The sequence below is a fragment of the Gopherus flavomarginatus genome, chromosome 10, assembly GCF_025201925.1.
Source record: "Gopherus flavomarginatus isolate rGopFla2 chromosome 10, rGopFla2.mat.asm, whole genome shotgun sequence".
NCBI classification, from domain to species: Eukaryota; Metazoa; Chordata; order Testudines; family Testudinidae; genus Gopherus; species Gopherus flavomarginatus.
In genome coordinates, this window is record NC_066626.1 from 60,479,431 (window position 1) to 60,506,979 (window position 27,549).

General features: G+C 38.3%; 1 protein-coding gene across 5 annotated transcripts in view; it reads left to right on the forward strand.

Moving 5' to 3' along the window:
- The window catches only part of LRP1B (LDL receptor related protein 1B), a 1,302,041-nt gene that overhangs the window by 232,981 nt on the left and 1,041,511 nt on the right, over positions 1–27,549 (forward strand). Inside the window, exon 2 of one of the 5 annotated variants that reach the window (XM_050969143.1) lies at positions 23,673–23,795. The exons of the other annotated variants lie outside the window; for them this stretch is intronic. Coding sequence (XP_050825100.1) covers positions 23,673–23,795 — 123 coding nt within the window. The remainder of the gene's footprint in view (positions 1–23,672; positions 23,796–27,549) is intronic. 5 annotated transcript variants of the gene reach the window in all.

Consider the following 27,549-nt stretch of genomic DNA (forward strand, 5'->3'; position numbering starts at 1 on the left):
GCATAAGATTCATTTAATGCTAGAGTTTCTCTACTTTATCAGTAAATAGTACTACTATTAGTACACAATACTAGCTATTAGTGAGTCTTTGATGAGAATAGCTAGTAAAGTACATACAGAAAAATGTAAACAAAAGTTAGTCTAACAATTGCATCAAAACATTTGAATTAAATAAGAACAGTAGTTGGTCATCCTGCTCAATTACTACTATGGGTTTGGCTACACTTGCAGCTGTACAGCGCTGGGAGTTAAAGCTGTCTTCGTACAGCAGTGTGGCCACACTGACAGCTACCAGCGCTGCAGTGTGGCCACATTTGCAGCGGTGTTGGGAGTGGTGCATTATGGGCAGCTATCCCAGCGTTCAAGTGGCTGCAATGTGCTTTTCAAAAGGGTGGTGGGGTGGAGTGTGACAGGGAGCATGGGGGAGAGAGAGAGAGTGGATTTTTGGAGCCGACACTGTGTCAGCTCCCTGCCTTGCAAATTCCGACCACTTCCCCTACCCCTCTCTCATTCACTCTTAAATGCAAATAGCCTTCAGAGTAGATAAGCAGCTGCTCGGAGGGACTCCCTCCCCGCCCCCCCCCCCCCCCCCCGTGCTGTTTCTGTCCTCAAGCAAACACTAGCTGTGGACATTCCCTGCCTGCCTCTGCTCAAGCAAACAATTGCTGCATTTGTTTTTTAGATAAGCAGCTTTGGGAGCCCTGAGTACACAACAAAACAAAGAAAGGCATCATAACAAGAGACAGAGAGTTCTTTAGTTAAAAGCATTATGGGAAAATTCCGGAGGTCAGTTACAGCGTAGTAAGATTAATCCTTGTTTACACTGCCACTCCAGCGCTGCAGCACCAGCGCTGTTCTCTTCATTCCTCTCGTCCATGTGGAGTACAACCAGCGCTGTAGCCAGGGAGATACAGTGCTGTATGTGCCTTGCCAGTGTGGATGGGGAGTAAGTTGCAGCGCTGTAAAGCCACTACCAGTGCTGCAATTCTCTAGTGTAGCCAAGGCCTATGACTCTAGTGGTTAGATATCTAGAGAGAGAATTTCTTCTAAGGGAAGCTTAGCACCGCATCAAAGGCTTCCTTCTGGCTCACTTCATCACAATGCTTATTATAGACACTCAGGGTTTCAGTTCAGTCTGCTCAGATGTTGCACGCTACCAGGTAAAGGCTGCTAACTGACCCACCACCAATAGCATGTAGTTGCTTGTTTGTTTTTTCTTTCCTGTTCTTTCGTTCCTTCAGTCTCTTTCCTCCCTCTCCTTCCACACTACCCCGTGATCTTTCTCGACACCTTAAAGCCTCTCCCTGTTCTTTCTGTCTCAGCCTTTACTGCTATTTGTCTCTTTTCCTTCTTCAGCCTCAGGCAGATTGCCCAGCCTCTACATTTCCTGGCCACACACAAGTTTGTATCCCTCTTTTTGGTATCCTCAACCACAGCCAGATGACCACACCAGCTGTGAGACAGACTCCCCTCTTCTTACAGCAGTGTTTCTGGGAGGAGCACTATATAATGTCACCTAGTGGAAGGTGAGGACTGGTAGCACAAATTATTGTGGTTGGGGCAGAACATTGCATCTGAGGACCAGACATTGCATCTCTTGTGTCTTACTAACTGAGGCCAGATCCAACAGGGGAATGAATCCTTGAAAAACAGCTCTCATGCATTAATGCAGAAACTGTCATGAAAAAGCATCAGATTCCACATATACTGGGAAAATCTGTACTTTGGTGCAATATTCAGGAAGGTGGATTTGCAATGCATTCGCACTGGTAAAAAGTATTGAAGTGTCTGTTTTACCCACATCTACAAATGCACAAGTGCATCTGCTGTTTAAGGTTAAACTCTTCCAGAACTGCTGATAAAACACAGTGAATCTGTGTGTGGTTGAATGGCCCACTCCCCTCCCCACACACACTCTCACCAGAAAAAGTGAACTATGAGAACACCTATCCTTTCTCACAGCTCAAAGTGCAATGCATGCTGCTCCCTTTTAGCTAAAATGAATTACACAGTGTGATAGCCTAGTAGAACAAAGTCAATGGGAAAGGAGAAGAGGAAATATCAACCCTGCTGACCTGAATCTGAGGTGGGGGGCATGTAAAGTGCTATTCTCAGCTAGAACTCTATCAAAACATTAAAAACAGATCAAAAGAGAAGGAGGTGATTGTGTTGGAAGCTTCAGACTATTACTGGCCCAGAACCAAGAACATTTTTATTGTACGGCCAACAGCTGGATAAATTTAACAAAATAGTCTGTAATATGATAGTGTGCACATTTACACCCCACCTTTTCTATCTTTACTATATGAACACAAATGATATGCACAATTTAGTGCAGGGAAAAAAACCAAACCCTCTGTACCTTGCTACTTGGGCCAGCTGGTTCCTTGTGTATTTGAAATGACTCATTCTTTGGAAGGATGAAAGAAGATGGCACCCTGCTTTACCAATTGCTTCCTCAATGGCTGATTAAAACCAATGTACAATCTGATTGGAGACTGCCTGTGTTTCCATTTGATGATTTTGTGCAAGAACCACAAATGCTGGGGAGCGGAAGGGATGATCTACCATTTGTGAACCTATCTTGCTTCTCTAATCAATCACTCTCTGCCTACATGTTATATCCTTGACTAAATGTCATATTTTATCCTCTCTGCTGTTATATTGTCTGTTCTTCTCTAACTATTGACTTCAAGCTTTTAGATGTCTAGATGCTTGGATCTTCCCTATAACATTTTTAAAATATGACTGCAATGTCTTCTTCTTTCCAGTTCCTTAAAAAGTCTATTACCAATACATTTTTTAAATATCTGAGAGATTCTCCACTCTTTTAACGTGTTTCATAATTTGGTTTCACTGACCCCATTTTCTCCTGGTGTTATAATAGTAATCTTTGATAGTGCCTTTCTTCAGTTGTTAACTAGTGTGGTCGTGACCCTTAGTTTTCAACCCAAAATAATATTTTTTTTTCTCTTGGGCACTAATGTCCACCTTTCTCTTCTGAACCTAAGCACATGATTTATTTACAAATTCATTGTGTTGTGTTGTCATACTTTCAGACTTTCTGGTTCTTTCAGTTTTTGTACTTGAAACATTTCTCACTGTTCATCTTTGATGACATTTTGCACTAGATTTAAACCTACCTGTAACTCTTTTTATTCCTCATGTGTCAGTCAGGGGACAGGAAGTGGGGGTGTGTGGATGGGGTAGGAGTCCCGGGAGGGGGAGAGAAGCGCATTAGGGAACAGGCGGGGGTTGGATGGAGCAGGAGTCCGGGGGGGCAGATAGGAGGTAGGGGCCAGGCCACAGCCCCCACCCCTAACTGGCCCTCCATACAATTTCCAAAACCCGATGCGGCCCTCAGGCCAAAAAGTTTGCCCACCTCTCCTTTAGAGGTGTACAACTATTTTCTTTGAGCCCTTACTATTACTTTTCCTTGAGGTTAATACTGCATTAGCAGTAAAGGATGCTCAGCAACTTTCAAGTGCTTGGCATTTGCTGGAGCACCTCACCCTTCACAAATGACTAGTTCTACATAATTTTCAAAACTCTCTCTATTTATCTTTCTATCTGTATCTATATATACAGTAATTCCTTGCTTAAAGTTGTAGTTATGTTCTTGAAAAATGTAACTTTTAAGTGAAATGATGTTAAGTGAATCCAATTTCCCCATAAGAATTAATGTAAATGGGGAGAGGGTTAGGTTCCAGGGAAACGTTTTTCGCCAGACAAAAGACATTATATACACGTACAGTATACATTTTATACAATTTAATACTGTACTCAGCAATGATTATCGTGAAGCTTGGTTGAGGTGGTGAAGTTAAAATGAGGGTGGATCATCCAGCTGCTCCTCTTGCTGTTCTCAACCCCCAGCTCTGCCCTTTCCCCAAGCCTCCACCCCTGCCTGGCCTCTTTTCACCCCTGCTTCACAACACCCCCTGCCTCTTCCTGCCCCTGCTCCACCCATCCCCTTGAGCATGCTGTGTCATTGCTCCTCCTGCCCCCCAAGCCTCCTGAACACCACAAAACAGCTGATTGCTGTGAGTGAGAAGCGCAGGGAGGGAGGGGGGAGGCTGCATGCCGTGTCCTCGCTCCTTCCCCCTCTCCCGCAGAGCCTCCTGAATGCCACAAAATGGCTCATTGCTGCAGGTGGGATGGGCGTGGATGGAGGGGGGCACTGCTGATCCACAGGGTGGGGAGGTGCTGTGGGTAGTGGAGGGGAGCTGATATGGGGGCTGCCAGCCCACCCTGGTTCCAAGCTCCCATGGCCAAAAATGTTACAAGCAAACATTGCACAACTATAAATGAGTATATTCTCTAATAGATCAGCGATGTAACAATTAAACAACATTAATCGGGATGACGTTAAGTGAGGAGTTAATGTGTATATCTATATATAAAATTTTGCTTCACTGGAGTATATCTGGATTTAGAGCAGGGTAACTGAGGAGAATTTGATTTTCTATAGTTGTTTAAAACTTATCTGAAACACTTAATCTAAACAAGAACCACCAAACAAAAAAAACCCTAGGCTGGGACTGTCACAAAAGTAAGCTTTCTGGTACTTCTTGGTTCTAGTCTTCCTCATAGCTGATTTCTACTACTGCTATCAGTCACAGATGAAACTAGGAAGTGTAGATAAAGCAACTCTAATTAGTGAACAAGGACAGAAAAGAGGCAGCAGGATGGATAACTGAGACAAAACATTCACTGTGAGAAGTTAAAAGTAATGAAAACATCTATTTGGAGAGTTTACGTAATCACCTTCACTGGAAATACTCAAGGCTGGATTTCTTACACATCAGATGTAATTCAGTCAGTCCTGCAAAGATGAAGGGGGCTGGAATAGATCAACTAGAAGTTCCTTCCAACCTTAAGAGGCTAAAAATACAGTACTGTCATTTGAAATTGTAATGCTTCTGCTGTTAAGTGCAGGATACCAATTTGATCCAGGGGACGGGGGTGGATAGGGGGCACACAGGTCTAACTGCAAATCAGACAGGGCACCCACCACTGTCTCTGATTGGTTCCATTAGGGAACTGTGGTTCTACCATATTTCTGCGACAGCACAATACATGGAGAATAGAGCTACCTTTAAAAATGAGTGTACCCCCACCCACACATAAACACATATCAGTGATCCATTTATACTCTTTTGGATAAAAGAGAGAATAGTATTACCATTCGAAAGTAAGTATGCTTTCCATGGAATAGGGAGTGTTTCAGATCTACTTGAGCATCATTATAGAAAAGACTCAGTTTAAAACTTAATTGAAATGAATAAAAATAATCTTCAACGATGCAAGCCAGATATTGCAGCAGTAGTTCTCAGGAGTAATGGCACTAAGATAATTTTTTCTCCCTAGTTGATATATTTAGCTTATACAATCCAAATTCAATCCATCAGTCTATCTTGAGGTTATGTTTGCTTAGCAAAATATAGTAGGCGCCACTGAAAAGTTAATACTTAGTGACTGCTGGCCATACTATAGTATTTGAGATACTGAAGTTATTTTTTGTCCTAATTTTAGGGAACAGCTATGTATGTTCAATAGCTTGGTGTGGTAAACATTGTTAAATGATAAGCTTTGAATGGTAATTACTGTACATGGGGGTTATTCACTATAAGAAGTATTCTCCCTCTAAAATAAAAATATTTAACTAAATGGGCTGGTGGAATTAGCAACTGGATTGGTTTTTACGTCTGAAGGGCTGAATGCGGCCCCCGGGCCACAGTTTACCCACCTCTGGTTTAAATGAAAGGTTTCAAGTGATAAGTAGCCACAAGTGTTCCCTTTTCCTAAGTTAATTCCACAATCTGTCAGGAATGAGAACTCAGGGCCTGTCTCACAGCACTCCTCAGGAATTTGAACCACACTTCTTGAAGGTGCTTAAACACCTCTTATGAAGCGGAGTGCTCTCTAATCTCCCATTATTAATACTGGACTATAATGCACACTCCATAATGGGCTATATTTTTTGGCTGCACTTCATGAAGACTTGACTTGAGCAGGACTTCTAAGCACCTATTTAAATGCTGTCCTGAAAAGAGATGTTTTCCTGAACTAGGGCTTTCATCAACAGTAATATTTACTTCTATAGTAAATTGACTAATAATAATAATAGTGTTGGTTAAAAAGGTCTCTAGTCAATTTATTCTCATGTATTTGAAATTTCTCACCAATAATGGAGTATAGTTCCCAATATTACAAAGCTGACATATCCCAATGGTCACCACTCTACAGTATCTGAGACTACAATAATTTCCTGATCTAAGTTTACAACCTGTGTTAACTCAGTTACAGTATTGCTAGGTGGTAACTGTTAGGGCGTGTGCTGAAACGGAGGCCATTCTGGGTTTCAAATAGATTCTGACACCATAAAGCAGCTGTTATCAAGCTAGAACAGGTGCACTAGAGCAGATGTACAAAGCATTTCCCTTCATAGTTAATGTGTGAGTTTTATTTCCCCCTAAACTAATATGGTACTAAACACCAAATTAAACATCTACATTGGGGATGTAAATATTTTAAAAGCTAAACTTCTGCCAAATAATGCATTTATTTACACTGTTCATTATGAGGAATGAGTCTTCCAGAATGAAGATCTGACATTCGTGAACAAGAGAGAGTCCTTCTTTCACTTACATCTTAAATTATACCTTAATTTACTGCAGTATATTATACCATATGCTGCATACAGTGTGAGTAATGTACATATATATAGACACACAGTGATGTGTACATATTTATATGACGTGTGCGTGTGTGCGTAAACGCACAAAACGACTGAGATTCTGTATAACCCCCATGACTTTTATAGGTTAAAAAATGCAAATATCCTTACTTCCTCCATGGCCCAGAAGAGCTCTGTTCAGGAAAAGATGGTTCCAGTGTAGTGAAAGGAATTTCAATGTGAGTTCATCAAAGTAACACCCCAATAGTCCCACACTGTGCAGCCATGTTCCCCACAGTGCAACTCCATTTTCCCCACATTTTCCTCACAGTGCAGCCATTTAATGACTAGGAGATTAAAATGTTTTTGTTTTGTTTTGTAGGCACTGTGGCATGGTATTGCCTCCTTTTGACAAAAATATGGGGAGAGCTAATAGAGCATTGCTAATAGATCTTCTTTGTACTACAGTCTGTCAGGATCAATGGACAATGTTATTATTGACTCCCCAGCTGGTGGACACTTTCACAATTTGCTGCTCTATGTAACAGAACAGAAGAAATGGACAAAAACAACACAAAAGCACTATCAGCACTGTAATCATAGACCAACCCACATCAATTCTGGGGGGGTGGATGGGTGTGTGCATGTGTGTTTTCAGAGCATTTATAGGGGGGAAAACATCTCTTTTTGGTTTTGGGAAGGTCAGAGCTGTAGTTCCCAAAGTATTCTATGGAGAAATGGATGGTTACAGGAATCCGGCTCGTCTTTTTTTTTTTTCCTTTTTTTCATTCCAGCTGCTGAACTGTATTTCAGTAATGCTAAAAACACGTACATGGCAAATACTGCATTTCTATGTAAGTATCTGTTTTAGTTGTTGTAGTGGTTATTGTATTGCCAAGAGAGTGAGGAAGTTGGTATAATGATGAATGGTAGAAAAGGTGTGTCCACAACAGAAGTTTGGAGCTTGATGCAAAGCTCACTGAAGTCAGTGGGAAACATTATGACTTCAGTGCGATTAGGATCAGACACTTACAGTAACCTGGTGGAGTTGTTGTTCCTATTGGAAGCATTCAATACAAGAGTAGGCATAGTGTGACCTGAACTAGGATTATTAGTAGCCCATCAGGGTTCATGTTCCTCAGCACTGTGGAATTTATATTAGAACAAAATGAGGATGTACTTAATTATTAAGCTTTTGCAGTACTGACATCCATACCTAATTGTGGATTAATCTCAGGGCATACAGAATCTGTTTAATAAATCTCACTCAGCAGAAGGTAGCTCTGAATGGCTATGACAATGTTATCAAGAAAATGACAGTTTGCAAGGCTTTGTGTACTGTACAGAATATTGCGTTTAATATGTGCGAGAGCATTGATGCTACTCAATAATTAACACGATTTGGTGCTTAAATAGCTCAAAGACCTTTACATAGAAAGATAGCTATACTTTTCCTCATTTCTCAAGTGAGGAAACTGAAGCAAATAGGTGACATGAGTTGACCAAAGTCACACAGCAAGCCACTAGCAGAAGGTCTCCTGAGTCTGAGTTTAGTGCCCTGTCCCACTCACAGATAACAAACACAAAAATAATTCAATTAATGTTTTTACTGTTGCAGTTTAAAGCAGAATTCTGTTGTGTTCTTAGGTTGCTAATTGAGGAAATATTTTTATGGTTTTAATTTTAGAGCTTGCTAGTATTTCCTGAATTTCAGTCTTTTGATTAAATTCTTTAGTTAAAATTTGTTTTTTCAATGGTGGAAAAATCTGAATTGTTGATCAGAGGGCTTTAGCCAGCTACAGAGCTGATCACAGTGCTTGGCAGCTCAAATTTGCATGGGGGCCAGGGCTGGCCTTCAGAATCAAGGAGCCAGAGCCAGCTCCCTGGCACTCCTTACCTCACTTTCCTCTTACATCACTGTCCTCCTCACTGTTTCCTGGCATTTGATATTGGAACTACTGCAGGTGCTCAATTCTCTGTCTTCTTACTCAAGTCTCCCTCTATGCTATGTAGGAGGCAATACCTTGCATTCCTTCCTAGCAGTTTTTAGACAGATGTCTTTCCTGTCTGTCTCACATAAAAATGACATTGGGTATATTTGACCTGTAATTTATTCTTCACAGAATATGGTCTGCTCATCTCTATCATACAGTCTGAGGCACTCAGTGCTCTCAATTCCTCTAAATCAGTGGAAATTGATTGTGTTCAGCATTTCACAAGAATGCTCCTTGCAGAATCAAATTCTGAGCTTCTCTTTCAGAATAACTCCTCTGGTAATGAGAAGTTTTTAATAAGAGAAAGGTATTCCTCTTAACTTCATAAATAACCTAAGAAACCTGATTCTGGCCTATTTAGAGTGTTTTACTAATCTACTCGCCTTGTTACATAATATTTATTTCACTCCTATACTATTTTCCCAAATAATTTTTAAGTCCTAACCAGAAGCAGATATTATTCTTATAGGGCGAATATCAGGTGGAAGAATAAACACCATTAAAAACATATTAATGGAAGAAACTGACCTGTTCTTCATGGAGCATAAAGTGCATAAAAAGCCCAACCCTGCAATCCATCTTTATGCAACTAGTCTTTGTTCAAGTAAGTAGGCCCATTGACTTCAGGGGGACCAATCATCTGAATAAGGGTTGTAGGTGTGAATCCCAAAGTAATAGTACCTGATTTTCTTTCTTTCTTTCCTTCTATTACAAAAAATAGCTAACAGTTTTATCTAGAAACTTTTTTTTCTTAAGGATCACACTACAGAACACATTTGTAGTTTTATGGTACATCAGAGTAGTGTATAGAGACATATTTGGCATTACAAACTACATGCTTGAACTTTCTCATAACTAATTTTATATTTTACTTCACCTACAGTTATTTTAAATTTAGAAAATTCATAGCATTTCTCACAGGCAGCTAAATGGCACCAACATATCAATACAAATTTTTATTTTTTAATGAGACAGTATGTGTATATTTATATTGATTGAATTAGTACATGTAGCATAGTTCAGTTATTGATGCTCTTTAATCATAATTATCTTTACATTTTGTTAATAAGGTTACTGTTAAACTTTAATGTGTAATATATTTTCACAGTGATTGCTGCTTGTTCAACTTGGAAAAGAGATGACTGGGGGGGATATGATAGAGGTCTAAAAAATCATGAATGGTGTGGAGACAGTGAATAAGGTATTGTTATTTACTGCTTCACATAAGAAGAACAACAGGGTCACCCAATAAAATTAATAGGCAGCAAGATTAAAACACATCTAAGGAAGTCCTTCATACAACGTACAGTCAACCTGTGGAACTTTGTTCCAGGGGATGTTGTGAGGGCCAAAAGTATAACTATGTTAAAAAAAGAATAATATAAGTTCATAGAGGATAGTTCCATCTGTGGCTGTTAGCCAAGTTGGCCAGGGACTCAACCCTATGCTCTGCGTAGCTCTAAAGTTCCAGAAGCTGGGAGTGATGACAGGGCATGGCTCACTTGATAATTCCCCTATTCCATTCATTCCCTCTGAATCATCTGGCATTGGTCACTGTCGGAAAACAGGATATCATATTCGATTAATTATTGGTCTGATCTAGTATGGCTGTTCTTATGTTTGTGCTTAATCCAATCAATTCAGTTGCTTGTATTTTATATTCTTTACATGTCTGTTGACCAAATTGTGTCTCAAAGTCACCTTCATTTTGAGGGCTGCCCCAGGAGTACTCAGTTCCTTTCAAGAAATACAATCTTACCCCACTTTTTCCTGGCTTTGGGGATGAAGTGATTTTCTGCTGGTCTACGTGGGAACCTACTCTATAACCCCTGGTATCCACTCCACTCTGCTTGCCAGCACACTGAGGAACAGCCAAGGCTTTGCCCTGTCCCCCCATCACTTACTTCCAGTACGGAGTAAGCAGGCACACAGGCTTCCTTAACCCCACATGCCTTCACCCAGGGAGCTCATGTAGCTCCTATTTATACCTGTAAATGTTAATGAAGTGAAATGGGTGCCTTAGTAAACAGCCTTTAAAATTTCTGCTTGTAATTTTTATTGTTAAGTTAGAAAAGCTCACCTAATAAAACCGGCATTGCCATTGAGAGATTGGTGCATGAGATGTATTGAGGGAACAGTTTATGTATATATATTGTCAGCTATAAGTGTCAAGTATGAAAGTACTATAAATCTATTGATATATGAGCAACAAAATTGCACCATAGGCTATCACTGCAGGACCTGATTTTTTCATAGAATGATCCACAACTTTTATAAGATGACACTTTAAATACTTTCTTGTGATGCTATAGAGCAATCACATCACATATAGTTTTGTAACAGGTATTTAATGCTTCTTACTTTGCTAATAGTATTTAAGAAAACAAAGATTCAGGAATTTTAGGAAAAAAATAAGAAATAGTGAGTAAGAGTAACTGAGATGTTGTTCAGTAAGCCATGGGGCTTATCCTGGAATCTCTCCCTACTCTCATTGAAGCATGGGCTCAGTAACTCCTATATTGCAATTGAATCTTCCACGGTGGACCCCAGCACTCACCCAGAGTCCCACTGACTCAATTTTTACAATTAAATTACAACCGTTTGTTATGCCTACCTAATACGACATACATTACTTCAGTGGGACTCTGGAACCATTTGCAGACTCGGAGCCAATGTTTATTAAAATGACCTAGATAATATAATTTCCCTGCTGTAACATTAGCAAAAAAACTGCATTCTATAAAATGTATTGTCATTTAAAGTTAACAAAAGTATAGCAGCCATGTTATGCTATGCAGTATCAAATTTGATCTGAATGGAATGCTGCATCTAAATCTGCTAATGAGATTCCTCTCTGTAGCTAGGCAAGTGATATTATATTTCTGAAGAAATGATGGCTTAGAGATATCTTTCCTTTAATTCTCTCTTCTTTCTTAATCACCAAGTTCAGTATAGAGGATATACTACGGTCATTCACTCCATGTCCTCCATCTAATTTCTCTGTAGATTAGTAAGCATTTGTTTTATATTAGAATAACAAACATATGTGTTTATGTGTATAAGATTTGATTCTTTCACATGATTATATAAATCTTCTCTTCTGTTGCACAAAACAAAACCTTCATATTTGCCATTAAAATTGAATTATATAATCAGGCACTTGCATCTGCTATGAAAACCTGTTCATCATTATTTCATGTCATTTTAACTGGAATCATTCTGAGAGAAATTTACTGACTGCAGGCTTATCACTTATGACCATGAAAATATGGTAGAGCTGGGTATGAATGCCTCCTTCCTATAGATTTTAGAATAAATGATATATGACATAAATATTTAAATATTAATAATATGCTGAAAGGATATTCTTTGAAGTATTCAACTCTTTCAGGCTCTGCTAGGTGTACATCAGAACTACTCTCTATTCTTCCAATGGACAAAGAGGTGTTTTTACAAGCGATTGAGGAATCAGGTTTCCTGGGCTCTTTTCCTAACTGACACTGACTCACTCTATGCTGACTCACTCTGTGACCTTGGTCAAGTTGTTCAATGTTTCTCTCTCAGAGCTAGTAGGAGATCTCATTAACTAATGACTTTGAAGTTCCTCCGATGAAAGGCATTATCAACAAAAAGCAGACTTGCCAAGTGTTGCACATTTTATGTAGCACTCATTCATTTCACAGGTTTGTGAAGGATGCAGGCATCTCAGGGGAAATGTCACACATCTGAGAGACAGAGAGACACTTTCCACCACACAATACCTTCAGGGCTTGGGGAATATGCCTGGAGCTGCAATCTGGGAGACCTTGGGTTGTAGTTTTAGTACTTCCACTGACTGCTGTTAATATTTCTGTGCACTTCACATCCCTGAAGGCCTCACATCCCTCCCTTAAGGAAGATAACTACTATTCTGTTATGGATAGCAGGGATGAAAATGTAATTTTAGCTTTTTTGTCTTATGTCTGAATCTCAATTACTGTAACACTGTGGAACAATTCAGAATTGTATAGATGTATCTGATGACTTCTGAAGCTGCTAATGACTATAAGTTGAACTGGGGGTGAAAGGGGAAAAGAAGAAATTTCCTCCAGAGAATCATTATGAAATCATGATATCTTTCCTGCAAAGAAATGGTACATTACTAAAAGATTTGTCAAATTATTGGATTTAGCTGCATGGTTAGGAGTTGATTATGTAATAATCTCTGATAAAGGGAACAGGGTTGGCAGTTGACCCAGTGTGTGGTTTGGTAGAAGGTCAGTCTGGTAATTACAACCTTTCTAATATGGGCTAGTCATTCTTTCTCCATGTAGAGTATTTGACTAATACCAGCAGTTATTATAATTGTAGACTTTTTAAAATTTCATTTTATTTCTCGTTATAGTAAGACATTATACCTGATAATTTTAGAGAACTGGAACAATGACTTTGAACATACTTATGGTATTATGCAATTATGTTTTCTCTCTTTTGCAGTTATATAAATTAAACTTTTTTTAAAAAGATCAGCATGCCGTTATTTTTAGTTAAATTGACAATAAAGAAATGCAGCAGACATTTGTGTCCCTAAAATGTTTTTCATCTCCAAATATCGTTAGCGTTCTAGTACATGCTTTTCCTTGTTTAGAAAAAAATTAGTTCTGTAAAAATCTAGCTGGAAATATGAAAAAGAAATATCTTTATAATGTTTTTATGGAGATATAAGGTGCTGAATTAGAGAAATCAATGACACAGAAGGATAATAAAAAGATGTACCAGTTTTATCTAAATTAATCATCCTCTATCATTTATAATGGTTAAAAACCTCAGCATGTAGAAGCTTATAGAGATAGCACATCTGTTCAGAGGAGCACTGTATCTTGTGAATGTCATGATATTGTAACTTAGCATAGTTTAATACATGTATTTGGCTTCCAACAGTCAGAGTGACTATAATATATTACATGTAAATTATTTGTCTTAAGGGAGGATGAGACAATCCACCAGGAACACATTGTGTTTTTAACTCAGTGACATCACAGAAGATGGTGGAGTTTTGCAGAAAGCTGTATATGTAACAAGCCATTGAACGGGATTAAAGTTTATTTAAGGTGCCAGTAGGCTTGTTTTCAGTCCTAGCCTTATTGCTCATCCTCAACACTCATTTGGAGAAAGCTGGGGGACTTTGTTTCACAGGCATTCTGTTGCATCTTAGCACGAACCTGAAAAAGTAAAGACTCTTTGTGGGGCCTATTCTTCTCTACAGTATGCATTTTGAGTGGGAGCAAGTATGTGTGAATGTATGCAAAATGAATCTCTAGATCCCAGAAGGAAAGGATTAGAGGCTATGTGGCATGCTTCCTGTTGTCCTGAGCACCTGCTGCATCTGAACAATGATATTTTTGGTTCTTTGTATGTCAGGGTGTGTAGCCAGTTGGACAGGTAAGTCGTTGTTATAGGTGGCGGGCTCCCTGGGTTACCTGCATAGTTCCTGGAAGGAAATCCCAGGGAAATTAATGCATTTCAGAGATGCAGTGACTTCTTATCTGTCACTTCTCTCCCCACGCCACCTTGAAAGAGGAGGTAGTTTGGAGATGCAGACCAAAATGCAAATGGTAGTCAGCTACTAAGCCATCCATTTCCCCAGAATCAAAGGAGTGCCTGGAAGGAGATTGGAGAATCTAGCACTCCATGTGCATGACCCATCCTTCATTGTACTGAGACTACACAACCTGCAGATCCTATGGTTCGGTATTTTTATAAAGCTATACCTCTGAATCTTCTGTATGTCTTGTAATGTTTCACCTGTGAGGGAAGAATGAGCTGGCTTTTCCCTATCATTTAGCTCCCGCAGTCCAATTAAGTCAGCATTAAAGACAGCATTACACCATAGACTGTGGTCCAACATTTTTCACGTAGGTTATACAAGAAGATCAGTCTGCAAAATTCTGTCTATCTTGTACTTACTTTGCTGAGGTTTTGTCAACTTTCTTTATATAGAAGACTTGGGGTACGGACTGGTAAATAATATGATTATTGGTAATATTTCTATATTACTAGCATAGCTCTATTATGTCATGAGAGGACATTTGCAATCCTGAGGTATTTTTGTGTCATTAGAAGACATCACTATCATGTAATTTCATATTTTACAGAGATTTGTATTGTGTGACTCTTAACTGATTAGGTAAAAATGTCTTAGGAATATTTCGGTCTTTTGTCAGTATCAAAACATTTGCTTGATGATTTCTTAGGCCACAAGACATACCAGATTAGGAACCAGGTCATTGTGTTGTATGGTAAAACCCACACAAGGAGCCTCGGAGGCAGAAAATCTCTAGCAGGATCCCTTCAGTGAGACATTATTGTGTTAGATTTGGAGAGATCAGGGGAAGAGCAGAGTTTGACTCACTGCAAAAGCTCAGGAGTTCTCCCATAAACCTGGGGATTCTCTGTAAGTCAATAGTTATCTGTGCAGGTGTCTTCTCACAGACTTTGATGTCTGGCAGACTGTTCGCCCCATGTGGCCTCAGTGATCACAGCCACTGCCATCCCAATAGGTCTCCATACAGAATAAATTTTTGTCCCCCCTCTGTTGGACAAGTATAGAGATGATGTGCATCCCTCTCCAGCCCCACCCTGTTGTACCTTTTCCTGTGTAGACTGTGGACCTGTGTAGAAACCTCCTTAGGACCTGTGAGGTGGCTGGGTGGTGGTAGAGGGAATGGTGCTGGGCAAGAAGCCAGGCCTCTTGCTCCATGGTAGGTGGGCAATCCAACTTTGGAGGGTTCCTTCCATGCACAGATTTGGGGGTGTTGATCTGAGCTTTGGAAACAAAGTTTAAAATTTTTTTCAACTGGGTCCCCAGAAACAAAAATTTGAAAACCACTGGAGTAAATGATCTAGTGGTCCTTTCTTGCCTTAAACTCTCACTCTAAATTTCCTTTTCCTGCAGCTGAATTATTACACTAAAATTTTGTGCTTTACAAATGTCACTCTAAGTCAAGAAGTGCTAATATGAGTTGTAGAATCACAAATACAGCAGTCAAATAAGAACTAATGCACATGCTCTCTCCCCTTGCTTTCAGCTGTCATAATAAGTTTTACCACATGACAACTCATAACATAAACTGTCACTAGAAAATACTATCCAGTTTTAAATAAAATTGGCAGAAATTAATTTGAGAACTCGTCCATATTTCAGATTAAGATATCAAAGGAAATCCCACACAGAAAGCAATCTTTAAAAGGAAAAAAAAAAGTTCCTTTAGTTTGTTAGACAAATGTAATTAAGATAACTTAACTAAAATCAGAGCAAAACTAATTGAGAACCCTAAAAGTGATAACTAATAGGCATATTATAGCTTTGAAATGTGATAGAACTGCCATTTATCATCAATAGGAGTTCCACATCCAAAATCATGGGTACATAGATACAGAAAACGTGAATACAAAGCTCAATAAATCAAAATGTGAAATGTTCAACTCCATATTGAGTTTTGTGAACAATGCATCTTTTTCCTTTCCTCCTTCATTCTCTCTCTTCTGATGCTTTGGAAGAAAACAGATTGTTTGTACAGACAAACAATTTGCTGACTTTCCTCAGAGTTTTGCTTGTGTCAGGAGTCTAAGACCAGGTCAACAGTGCTTTTATGTAGGGTCTTTGTGCTAACCATGCATTGCCCTCTTTGGCTGTCACTTCTTGATCCAAATTCTCATTTCAAACTTGTGGTATTTATCTGATTAGAAAATCTATGGCAATGTTCTCTGACATTGATCTGATCTCATCATCCCTTTTCAAACACCAATTATGTTCACAAAGGGAGCTGCTAGAAATATGTTTGTAGGAACAGATTTGTTTGCTTGCTTGTTCCCTGCACCCAACAAAAAAAAAAAGTTCAACTGGCTTTTTAGCTGAAATGATAATGTTTCATGGAAAATGTTATATTGGGTCTAATTTTTTTTTAGGATTTTGAGGAAAAACTGCCAACCAAAAAATGTTCACATTTGGTTTCTTGGGAGGAGATTTCCCTCCCCCCCTTTTTTTTTGAAAGACGAGAGGGAGAAGGGGGGAAGAAACTGAAAAATATTGATTATTTTTATATATTTTTTTCAAAATTAAAATGTTGATTTCATTTAGTCAAACAACCCAAACATTTTGTGAGAAATTTTGAATGAAGCAAAATCTGTATTTCTTACTTAAAATTTTTCACAAAAACTACCTGCTAATTTGAAAAAGATCTATTCACAAATTATTTTGACCTCTTTCTAAACATTGCCTGTTGTTTCAGTATCTTTTTCATAGTTTCATACTTTCTTAGAGGTTAAAGTCTGGCATCCTGTATCTCACAGGCCATTACATTTTCATTGTTGTCCCTATATAAAGCCCAATAATTTGGGTGAGATCGGGGTGACTCTAGGTATTTTTCCCGCCCCAAGCACAGCAGACAGGCTGCCTTCGGCAGCTTGCCTGCGGGAGGTCCCCAGTCCCGCGGATTTGGCGGCATGCCTGCGGGAGGTCCGCCGAGGCCGCGGGACCAGCGGACCCTCCGCAGGCATGCCGCCGAAGGCAACCTGCCTGCCGCCCTCACGGCGACCGGCAGAGCGCCCCTCGTGGCTTGCCGCCCCAGGTACGCGCTTGGCATGTTGGTGCCTGGAGCTGCCCCTGGGTGATATTAAAATATGTCAGTCTCCAGGAGATTAAACCGTTGTGTGCAACAGGAAGAAAACAGGAGACACCATAGTGCCACCAATGCCCGAGGCCCCTACAAAGGCAGGGAATTGTGTAAGTGAGCTCTCTGGATGATCCTAGCAAGTTATCTGTGCTCTATGCTTCAGAGGGAGGTGAAAAACCCCTCAGATCCCACCCAACCTTATGGGGGACAATTCCTCCTCAACCCTGAATCTAGCAATCATTTTGACCCTGAACATGTGAGCAAAACACATGATCCGAGCTTCTGAAGGTACACACAGTGCACAGAAGTGAGCCTCCCAGCTCTGGATATTAGACTAAGGCTAGCGGAACTCACGCTAGTGCTATAAAAATATCTCTGTAGACAGTGCTTTGAAGTTGTGGCTTGGGCTGGAGCTCAGGCTCCGCAGCTCACTCACTTCCCTAGGTTTCAAAGCCTGAGCTCCAGCCCAAGCTGCAACTTCAAAACACTGTTTATACAGCTATTTTTATAGCACTAGCAGAGCCTTGCTACCCTGAGTTTATTATTAACAAGGGTTGGGAGGCTCACTCCTATGGGCTGTATAAACACACCCTGATAAACAGGATTCTGTGAGCCACTCAGGGCATTGTCCATCCAATCTGGTGTCCTGCTTCAGGAAAAAAAAAAAATCTCTTCTGGATCAAAGACTTTGAAACAGTTTGAATGTATCTTTAGAACTATTTTAAGCATGTGGTTGGTTTCTTGTTTTTTTTTTCATTTTAGGCTGTCTATCAAGAGCTTATGAACACACTCCAGGTTATAATGAACCAAAAATCTACACGACTATTTAAGAGTTTACTTTGCAAAGTGCTGCCATATGGGAGGTTTGATTTTTGGGGTCCCAGGTGCTCTGAGCAGATGGAGGATGAGAGTACTCTGAAGACAGCACACAAGTACCTTGAGGGTATCTTGAAGGATGATAGAAGCATCTAAATGAGCACAATATAGGTCTTCTAGTTGAATGGAGTTTTTACCAGCATACCAGGCTCTTGCAGAGAAAGGGAAGTAAAAGTGGGAAAAGTAGAGCATTTTGGAAGCCCCCACCTTCAAAAAATTATACCAATAATCGTTCTAGAGAGAAATATAAACTCTTTCATAGAACAACAATGTACAGGTGGTTACTTAATGTAAGCGTCTTTCATGTTGATGGTGGAATTTACACTGTGTGTGTGTTCTCCTACTAAGGCAGAGTTAATTAAATGTACAGAGATTCATTTACCTTCTCATGATACATATCTTCTGGAGAAGTACTTAATTTATATATAATTCTATTTAAGAACCGTATTGGCCTTCTTTTCATAATTTGCATTCATCCAAATAAGAACAACCCAGATACCTATGACATCTAATAGTCAATGTGATCGCAGAAAACGGATCTTTATCCCTTTGCATCGTTTAGGATTTAAATGCATGTCTACAAAGGGCAACTGTCTTATTAAAATTGCAGTTTTCCTCTTGGAAGCAGACATTGGTCACCACTTTGCATTCAAAGTATTTTTCTAATCATTTAGCAATGACTGCTCTCTGTGGCTGTGAATATATGAATGTGATAACCTTTGGAAATTGTAAATAAGGGTAAATATACAGTCTTAGTGGACTTTTTGGCAGTCCAAAATAAGATTAATTGCATGACATTAATAATTTTGTTAATTAGGTTATTTCCTATACAAACTTTCTAGAAACTAAGGGAGATTTTAAGGTTTCCCTTCTTAAACTGCAGGTCTGTCTTATACTGGGAGACATTTTTGGATCTAGATATGTATTTATTTACCACAAAGTCAGTTGTTTTGGTGAAACTTTAATTCTAAGAGGCACTGCCTGGTGCTTACAACACAGGATGGAGTACTATCCTTAGGGAGGCAGAGCTTTCATTGACCCATAGAGAGATGATTTCTAACCATCTGCTCTGTATCTCACAAAGTATCAGTGTGTTAAAAATATTTGAATTTTTCCTCCTCTGGGAGTCTCACTATGTAGCATACAGAGTGCAGATGAAAAAAGAATGGGAAGAAGTGTCAGTGAAATAAACCATTTTCTTTGTAGTTAATAAGGAAGCATCTCTTAGGCGGTCAGGGCTTTTTTTTTTTTTTAATTTCACATTAGTCCAGCATTTATAAGTAACTGAGCTGATTGATTTCAAAGGATCTACAAAAGTGACAGACAAAAGAAAGACATACATCTGTAAGGGAAACATAAAAGAAAAGTGAATTGGAAAAAGGATCATTTAAATGCCAGTAAAAATTGGATAGTATAATGGGCATCCTATTAAGCTTTCTGCCAATCAAAATCCACCCCCAATGTATTTTGGCAAATTAAAAAGTGGGATTTTTGCTCTATCAGTTTTCCTGATGGTAAAAAGGGTAAGACAGCAAAAGGATGAGATTTTTAACTTTCTACACCACTGAATAAAGAACCACCCAGGAGCTCATCAGTTTTAAAATGACCTAAGAGAAATATGTTCTCCTCTTAAAAGAAACATGTTAAATACGATCTGAAATATTTACAGAGATATAGTTCCTTTATACTGAACTGTTCTGCCCTGCTCTGTGTAATTTGTTGTTGTTGTTGTTAGTTTTGATAAGGAGGCTTTTTTGCTGGCATACATTCTATTTTGAGATTCAGTAAGACTTGTTGTTTTTGGTGTTTAATAGACATGGGAGGATTACAAATTCTGTACTCGGTAAGATTCATTAAGAAAAATTAATATCCGTGTTTCTGGGAAGGTAGCAAACTGTTCTCTCCTCACCCTAAATTTTCTTCACACTAGAGAACAGGGTTTTTGTGTCACACTCGTTACCCTTGAAAATGATAAGACACTTGCCCCTTCATATATTTCCTAACCGCCGGTGCCATTTACTTGGGCATTTATGGTGCTATTCAGAGGCTTCTGTCATGCGTTTCCATTCATTACTGCTGGCATTAGAAGTGTTCTGATGCCTTTTGACTGGCAGTTGACATCAAGGAGGAAAAAGGTATTTTATTAAGAAAGATAAAGGTATAAACCATAATGGAATGTAGCAGAGGAGAAAGGTCTTTAAATTAATGATAGTACAGGCTCACAGCTTGTCTCCTGTCTGGTGTGTTATCACTTTCTCAGAAGTGGAATGTCTAAGGACTGTGGAGGAATGGGACTCTATTCCTTTTTAAGAAGCCCATTTCCTACTAACATTTCTCCAATGTCAGTCCTAGTAGCTATGGATAATGCTAACTCAGCTCTAATATGGGTCTATTGCAATAAAACAAACAAACAAACAAAATGCCTAGGGCCCAGACTTGGAAAACTACCATTGACTTCAATGACCCTTAATTTGGGTTTTTCACAATGATTCCAATCTTAAATAATTGTGCTGGAATTGTTAATTGATTTAAAGTGTAATTTCCTCCAGTCATTGCTGGCTGCAGTATATAATTAGGCTCAGAGGATTACATTTCAATCAGTGAATGACAGTAAGTGTGGATTTCTCTGTCCACCCAAATTATTGCCAATCAGAATTTAAAGGGGGAAGAAAAAAAAACATTTATGCCTCACTCTGATAAACATTTATGCATGGGAGTAATTTTGAGTCCCATTGGGACTGCTCATGTGCATAGTTTCTTATCTGCATATGTGTTCCCAAAGATCACAGCTTTGTTGGACTTTTAGACAGCCATGGCCCCTTTTAGCTATTAGTTCTGACATTCAATAAGAAATTAATATTATCTAATATATTATTTAAAATATTTCAGTATCTCTTATGAATCTTAGCTTGTACATTTTAAAGGAATGAGCAATCGTATCTGGGTTTCTGAAATTTCCTAGTAGTGTAAAAATTTACATTGATATAACTTGAATAAAATATTATGAATCCCACTGAAAAGTTATTTAATATTCCTAGCACAGCTGTGATACCAAATTGTACCAAAACCAGTATGGATGGTACATTATCAGAGTACCTCTGTATAAATGACAAGTTCATTCTTGAGCTGTATTTAAATTATATAGATAAGCTGGCATGTTAGTTTACTGCTTTCTTGTAGTTTTTTGGTACTATAATGATTATTTATTTTTTTAAACATCTGACTGTAAGCAGAACAGATGTGGCACTACATGAGGGTCATACTTTCAACCTAATGTATGGAAAGTTGCACATAAATCCTCTTGTGCTAAAAGGCTGATTTTTTGAAGTGCATTACCATTGAAAGTAATAGTAAATTGATATGTGTTGACACATACGGATTTCTGTATACAACTCCTCTTAAGAAAAGAGGATAACCTGTAAATGGCAAAACTTTTTCTCTCAGTTATGCTTCCCATGCTATTTTTTAGGAAGTGATACATATACTAAGAGCTTTGAACTTTTCCCCAAAGGATTTAAGGAAATTGCCTCCATGATCTCATAAGCCTACATTTTTAATTATACAGTGTTTGGGTTGTTTTTTTTAACAAAGAGAAGATTTTTTTTTTAAAGATTAGCTTGAACAGCTCAGCACTGTAGGCTGTTTTAATAATATGTTAAATGAAAAACATACAAAAATGCTCATCCTTTTAAAGAGCAAAGAACTGCACAGTAGATAATTTTAAATAATGTAAAATGTCTATTTACATAATAGCTGGAAATTCACTCATTTAAATGTGTAATCATCAATAGCTTCAGAGGCTGACCTTGAAAATGGAATATCTGGGTACAAAATAAATAGGCTACTTGAAACAAGCTGCTGTTTCCTAGAGGGATAATATATAACTGTCCCTAAAACTGTGTAACAATAAGAATTTTCTTTAAAGCCCTGAGACTGCTTTAGCAAGCACACTAGAGGCACATCTTGCCCTGATTAGACAATGCTATATATAACTATTGTCTAAGATAACAATTACATTGCTACGAAGTACATTGGATGTTGTCTTCATAAGACTGTTTTACCATTAACACACATAACTAAGAATGGGCACATAACCACCGATGGGCTCCTTGATAATTAGAAGCCTTTAAGCACATGCTGTAACAAAACAGATTTCATGTAAGAGCCAGTCAGTTTCAGTCTCTCAGAACAGCTATATATAAAAACAATGAAATATAATAACAATTGGAAATCATAGCAACACTGCTTACCTTTCACTATGAACTGAGCTGATCTAGCAATGGAACAAGGGAGCAGGAGTCCTAAATCTCCTCATAATTATACCAATTTTACACTGTTGCAATACTATTGACTTTAATAGAGTTATTTCTGGTCTTCAATGGTGTAACTGAGAGAAGAATTAGACAGGCTATGCTCACTAATCTGCAGTGTGACCTTGGGAAAGGCACTGCTGCAATTTGCACATCAGTAAAATTAATAGTATTTGCTGCACAGAAGTGTTGTAGTTTAATTAATGATGACCTACTCCTGCATTATTTCAACCCAAAACTTCAGTAAGGCAGGATTTGTTGATTGAAGCCAGCAGGTGTTTTGGTGTGCCACACATGCAATGTTGGTCCCTTATGGCCAGTGTTTTAAACTCAGTTTACAATTTTACAGCCATGAGCAGCAAAATTACTGTTAAAAAAATCTATCTGGTTTGCAAAAACAATTAAGTGATTAAATACTAGCATTTGTGCCTGCAAACAATTGAGGCTTTTTTTTTTAATTTGGCCTTTAGTGTTTTTAAAGCACTATAGAAATCTGGAATATTAATATTAGTAATACTTCTTTGAGTAATATTATTTTAACATGATATGTGGTTTTGAGTTTAATGTCATCTGAGTAAACTCAATATAAAAAAGTCAGTTAAAACTATGAGATCAGGGTCTTTTGCTCTCACAGAAGACCTTTCCTGGAAAAAGCTTTCGATTTGGGTGTACAATTTGTTAAAGCTCTTTGAGGACAAAATAAGGAAATCATATCATCACTCAGTCCTTTCCTGCAAATAGACATTTCTAACAATAACCAGTAATTTCATGCAGGCAGATATTATAGACATAAAGCTTTTTGGATTCCATATAATGACCAAGATGATCTCATGATGATATGCTTGAAACTAAAAATTAGCAAAAAAAGTATGAAACTTCTATCTTATTTTTATAGAGACAGATTATGTTATCTTTACTCATGTCTGGATGTACCTTAATCTCTTAATTTACTTCAGTAGGACTTCGCAGAGGGTGATGCACTGCTCATTCTAAATAAGGGCATCATCATCTGACTGTTAAAGATCTCATTCAGCTTTCAACTCATAGTCATGTTCTTTTGTGTATTTGCTTTAATTTCCTATTTAATGATCATACCATTTTGTCTCTATATTTTCACTCATCTGTTAATCATTCCATGTAAAAACATTTTCCTTTTCAGAAGAACAACTGTGTGACATAGGAGAGTTTCTTTGCGATGATCGCGTGACTTGTGTGTCTCAAAATTGGCTATGTGATGGAGAACCCGACTGTCCAGATGATTCAGATGAGTCTTTAGATGCCTGTAAGTAAAAAGTACTCATGTTATCCTTATTTTCCTTTGAAGTGTACAGATAGCTGTACTGTATGGTCATAAGAGTGGATTTTGGTTTAAAAAAAAAATCCCAAGTGAATCTTTGTACCATGGAGAATAGGTTATACTCAATATGCAGGTGTGAGATGAAAGAACTGGAAGGTGTTTTGTTCATCTGTCATTTTATAATGAACACTGTCATCAGAGCATATGTTCCATATTCTCTTACTGATTTAGTAGAATAGCTATAGCAGGCAGAAGCAATGGCAGACAAAAGAAGGAAAATAAGGTTTCTTCAAAAAAGGAAAAGAATTAATAGTGCAACACAATGTCAGAGGGATGAGCACTGAGATCTCAAAGGAGGAAAAGGAAGATGGGAAGGCAAAACATGGAATAGTGTAATAAGACAGAAGAGGCAAAGTATTTAAAAAATCAGGGAAAGATTTAAAAGAACATGCTTAATTTTATTTTCTCTGTGACTGAGAGCTGCTAGGGACCAAAGCAGAACCCTTGCAGGCTTCTCAGATTTCTGGACTACTGATGAGGTGATATTAAATCTGAATGTTCCCTTGTTTCCTACATTATGAGGAAAATGAGGGAACTTCCTGGTCTATGTCCCCATGATAATCAGCTCATGTAAGAGAGGATACTGACAAAATGCAATGTTCTTTCTAGTACAATATAAAAAGCTAGAGATTTGCTTTACCTGCTAAAGGTACAGAAAGTACTATGTATCAAATCAAATTAGGGACTATAATCCTAGTTTTTAAAATCTTGGACAGGGAATCTATCTGACACTGGACAAGCTACTTCCTGTCCTACAGTTTACTCATGTGTAAAATAGGTATAATAGTTAACTTCTGAGGTTGTTGTGAGGGTTCACTGAGTAATGGTTTGTAAAGCACTTTGAATTCTCAAGAGAAAAAAGCTGTGTATAAGTATGAAATATTTTTTCATAATTAATTGTGACATGTTCCCTTCCCAAGGCATCTTTTTTCATGTAAAGCTATGGTTCTTTGGCTGTATTTTAAACATAATTTTGTACTGACAAGGGGATATCAGTTGCGAAAATGGGCTACAAAAATGACATGCATGAAATAATTCTTTAGAATTTTCCAGTAAAAAGACCTCATCGTTTGGCTTTAAGAGATCATTCTGAGTGACAGGCACCAAACGTATTACGTTAGCAGTGTTGCCTCCTTCTCTCTGTTTTATTCACCTGCTGAGGACATCTTCCCTATAGATTTGTTCCCAAATCATGGTATTAGTATTGATGGGTCCTCGTTTGTCTGTTGAGCATAGTTTGGCATTTTGAAATGGAGTGCCTTGCTCATTCATGCTGTCCATGCCAAACTCATTGTAGTGCATACAAATGTGCATAAATCCCTACTTACTTCTGTTTCCTGACAGTAATTGGCATCTGGAGAAAATCATGCAACTGGTAATAACTGCACATCATTTCTTCTCTTGGGCCCAATCCTCAGCTGATATAAATCTTCATAGCTTTATTGAAGTCAATGGAACTACACCAGTTTATACCGGTTGAGGATTAAACCCTTTCTGTTTCATTAGCATCTTGAAGTGTCAAACAGAATTTTTCCTCTTCTTTGCCTGAACCTACTCTGTTCTTATCATGATTTTCTGCATAGCTGATGCATATAGAGAGAAACATCTTTAAAAAGACCGGGTGAGCCATCTCCAAATTCTCAGTGCAAATATCAGTGCTTAAAATGAAATATTTGGGTTGGTTAAGCTAGAGTACACATCAAGAGGTTTCCACAGAATCTAACCTTATCTATACATATAACATTATAGTTCATTTTTCTAAATAGAATTTATATTGTGGTGTTTGTTTAAGACATAATACATCTACATACCAAATATTTATGAAGCATATGAGGACTTGAGGGACGGGTGATAAGGATACAAAGCATTTCACTTTGAGTGCACCAGATTACACATTCTTCTGTTCGGTTGTGGCTGAAAGTTGTTACCATTTGGCAGATCTTTAGTGACTTATGCAAGATGAGTTGGTAGACTCAAACAGATACCACTAAAAATTTATACCGACTAGTCCTTTTTTTAGCAAATTCAATAAGGGATCTAGGATTAAATAGGAATGGAGGGCCAACTATGTACTCTCTCATTTAATGCTTAAACCAGCACCTGCTGAGTTCATTTGGTGTTGGTTCAGGACCAGTGTTTTCCCCAGAAATTGAAATTAGAAGGCATGTTCCAATTTAAAGGAGGGGTTGGAAAATGACTATATTGGCAACAGTGAGATGAAACTAGTTGACCACTGGGAGGTGGGGAGGAGGGAGTTCGGGAAGGGAGCCCTCCATAACAATAGCAAAGGAATGTGACAGAGCTGTCCTATTGCTGCCTAAGCTGTTCCCAGTCTGCGGATATGGGGCTTTCACCACCAAGCTGTCAGTTTGGTACTTTTCACTAGTGCTAAATGTACTCACAAACAGTTTCAAAAAAGCAAAAGCAGTTTCTTATAGCAAATCCACTTTTACCCTGTTGTGTTATTTTAGCAATGATTATTTCTGTTCCCAGAAGAGTTGTTGCTCTGTATAGTACCAAAACCAAAAACAACAACAAAAACTGGTCCAGTAATTCATAATGAATAATTTATTGAACAAATTTTGCTTGTTATATGTCAGTGAATTGTCCATGAGAGAATTGTATTTTTTCTAATATATTCTTTCTTTGAAATTATTAACCAGATAATTTCTGCAACTATTTTTGGCAATGTTGAAGGCAATGCATTGATATCAATCTACTTCAGCTGGGGACCAGCCCATTGCATGTTTCTCTTTTACTGATAGATGGACTTAAGCCATTACATCAGGATTCTTGTGTGAATGCCCACAGAATTTTTGAAATATTTGCTTAAAATTCATTGTTTCCACAAACATTCTTGTCTATAAACTTGTTTGCTGGACTTTTTGCAGGAAGTAAATCTGGTTGAAGAAAATGAATTTTAAAAAATCAGGTAAATACACATTAAAGGTTTTCTGCCACATTTGTCCACCCTTACAAATGACCTTGAGTAATAATATATAAATATGACAAAAGCTATGCTGTCACCTGTTTGCAGCATGTAGTAAGAATACAGAACCCCAGCAACACTGGGCACACATGTGTCCAGTTTTAGTATACTTGTCACCTGATAACTGTATAATATCTGTATGTATTAGCCTCTGAAACTGTATATATTTGCCTCTCTGAGCAGTTACTGCCTGATTTGAGATGGAAAATTCACTAATTATATCTTGAAATGCCAACTCCCTGTACAATGTTATCATTTCCAGCCACAGATTTATGTCCAGCTTGTCCTGTTCACTTGTTGGGTCTCTGCCCAAAATACCCCTCATGCATAAAAATGTGCATCCGCCAACAAGTGCCAATGGCTTTCCAAACCAAATCCAGAGACTTAGATCATACATCCTATTTTAGGATTTTTTTTCTCAGTGATAGTGTCAAAGATACAAAACACGAACATCCAACTGACAAGTGTCTTTATTATTTAGACACTTTTGTGTTAGCAACTTCAGGATTTATTTCTGGCTTGCTTGCACATCTCTCTCTCTCTCTCTTTCCTCATTTTCAGACTCCTCTCTGCCAAAGAGCACCATGCGGAGGAGGGGGAAAAAATGATATAGTACCTGATGTCTCTGTAAAACTGCAGGCATCAGGTTCGAAAACAAAACACACTTCTCCCTCACAAAATTGTTCAGGC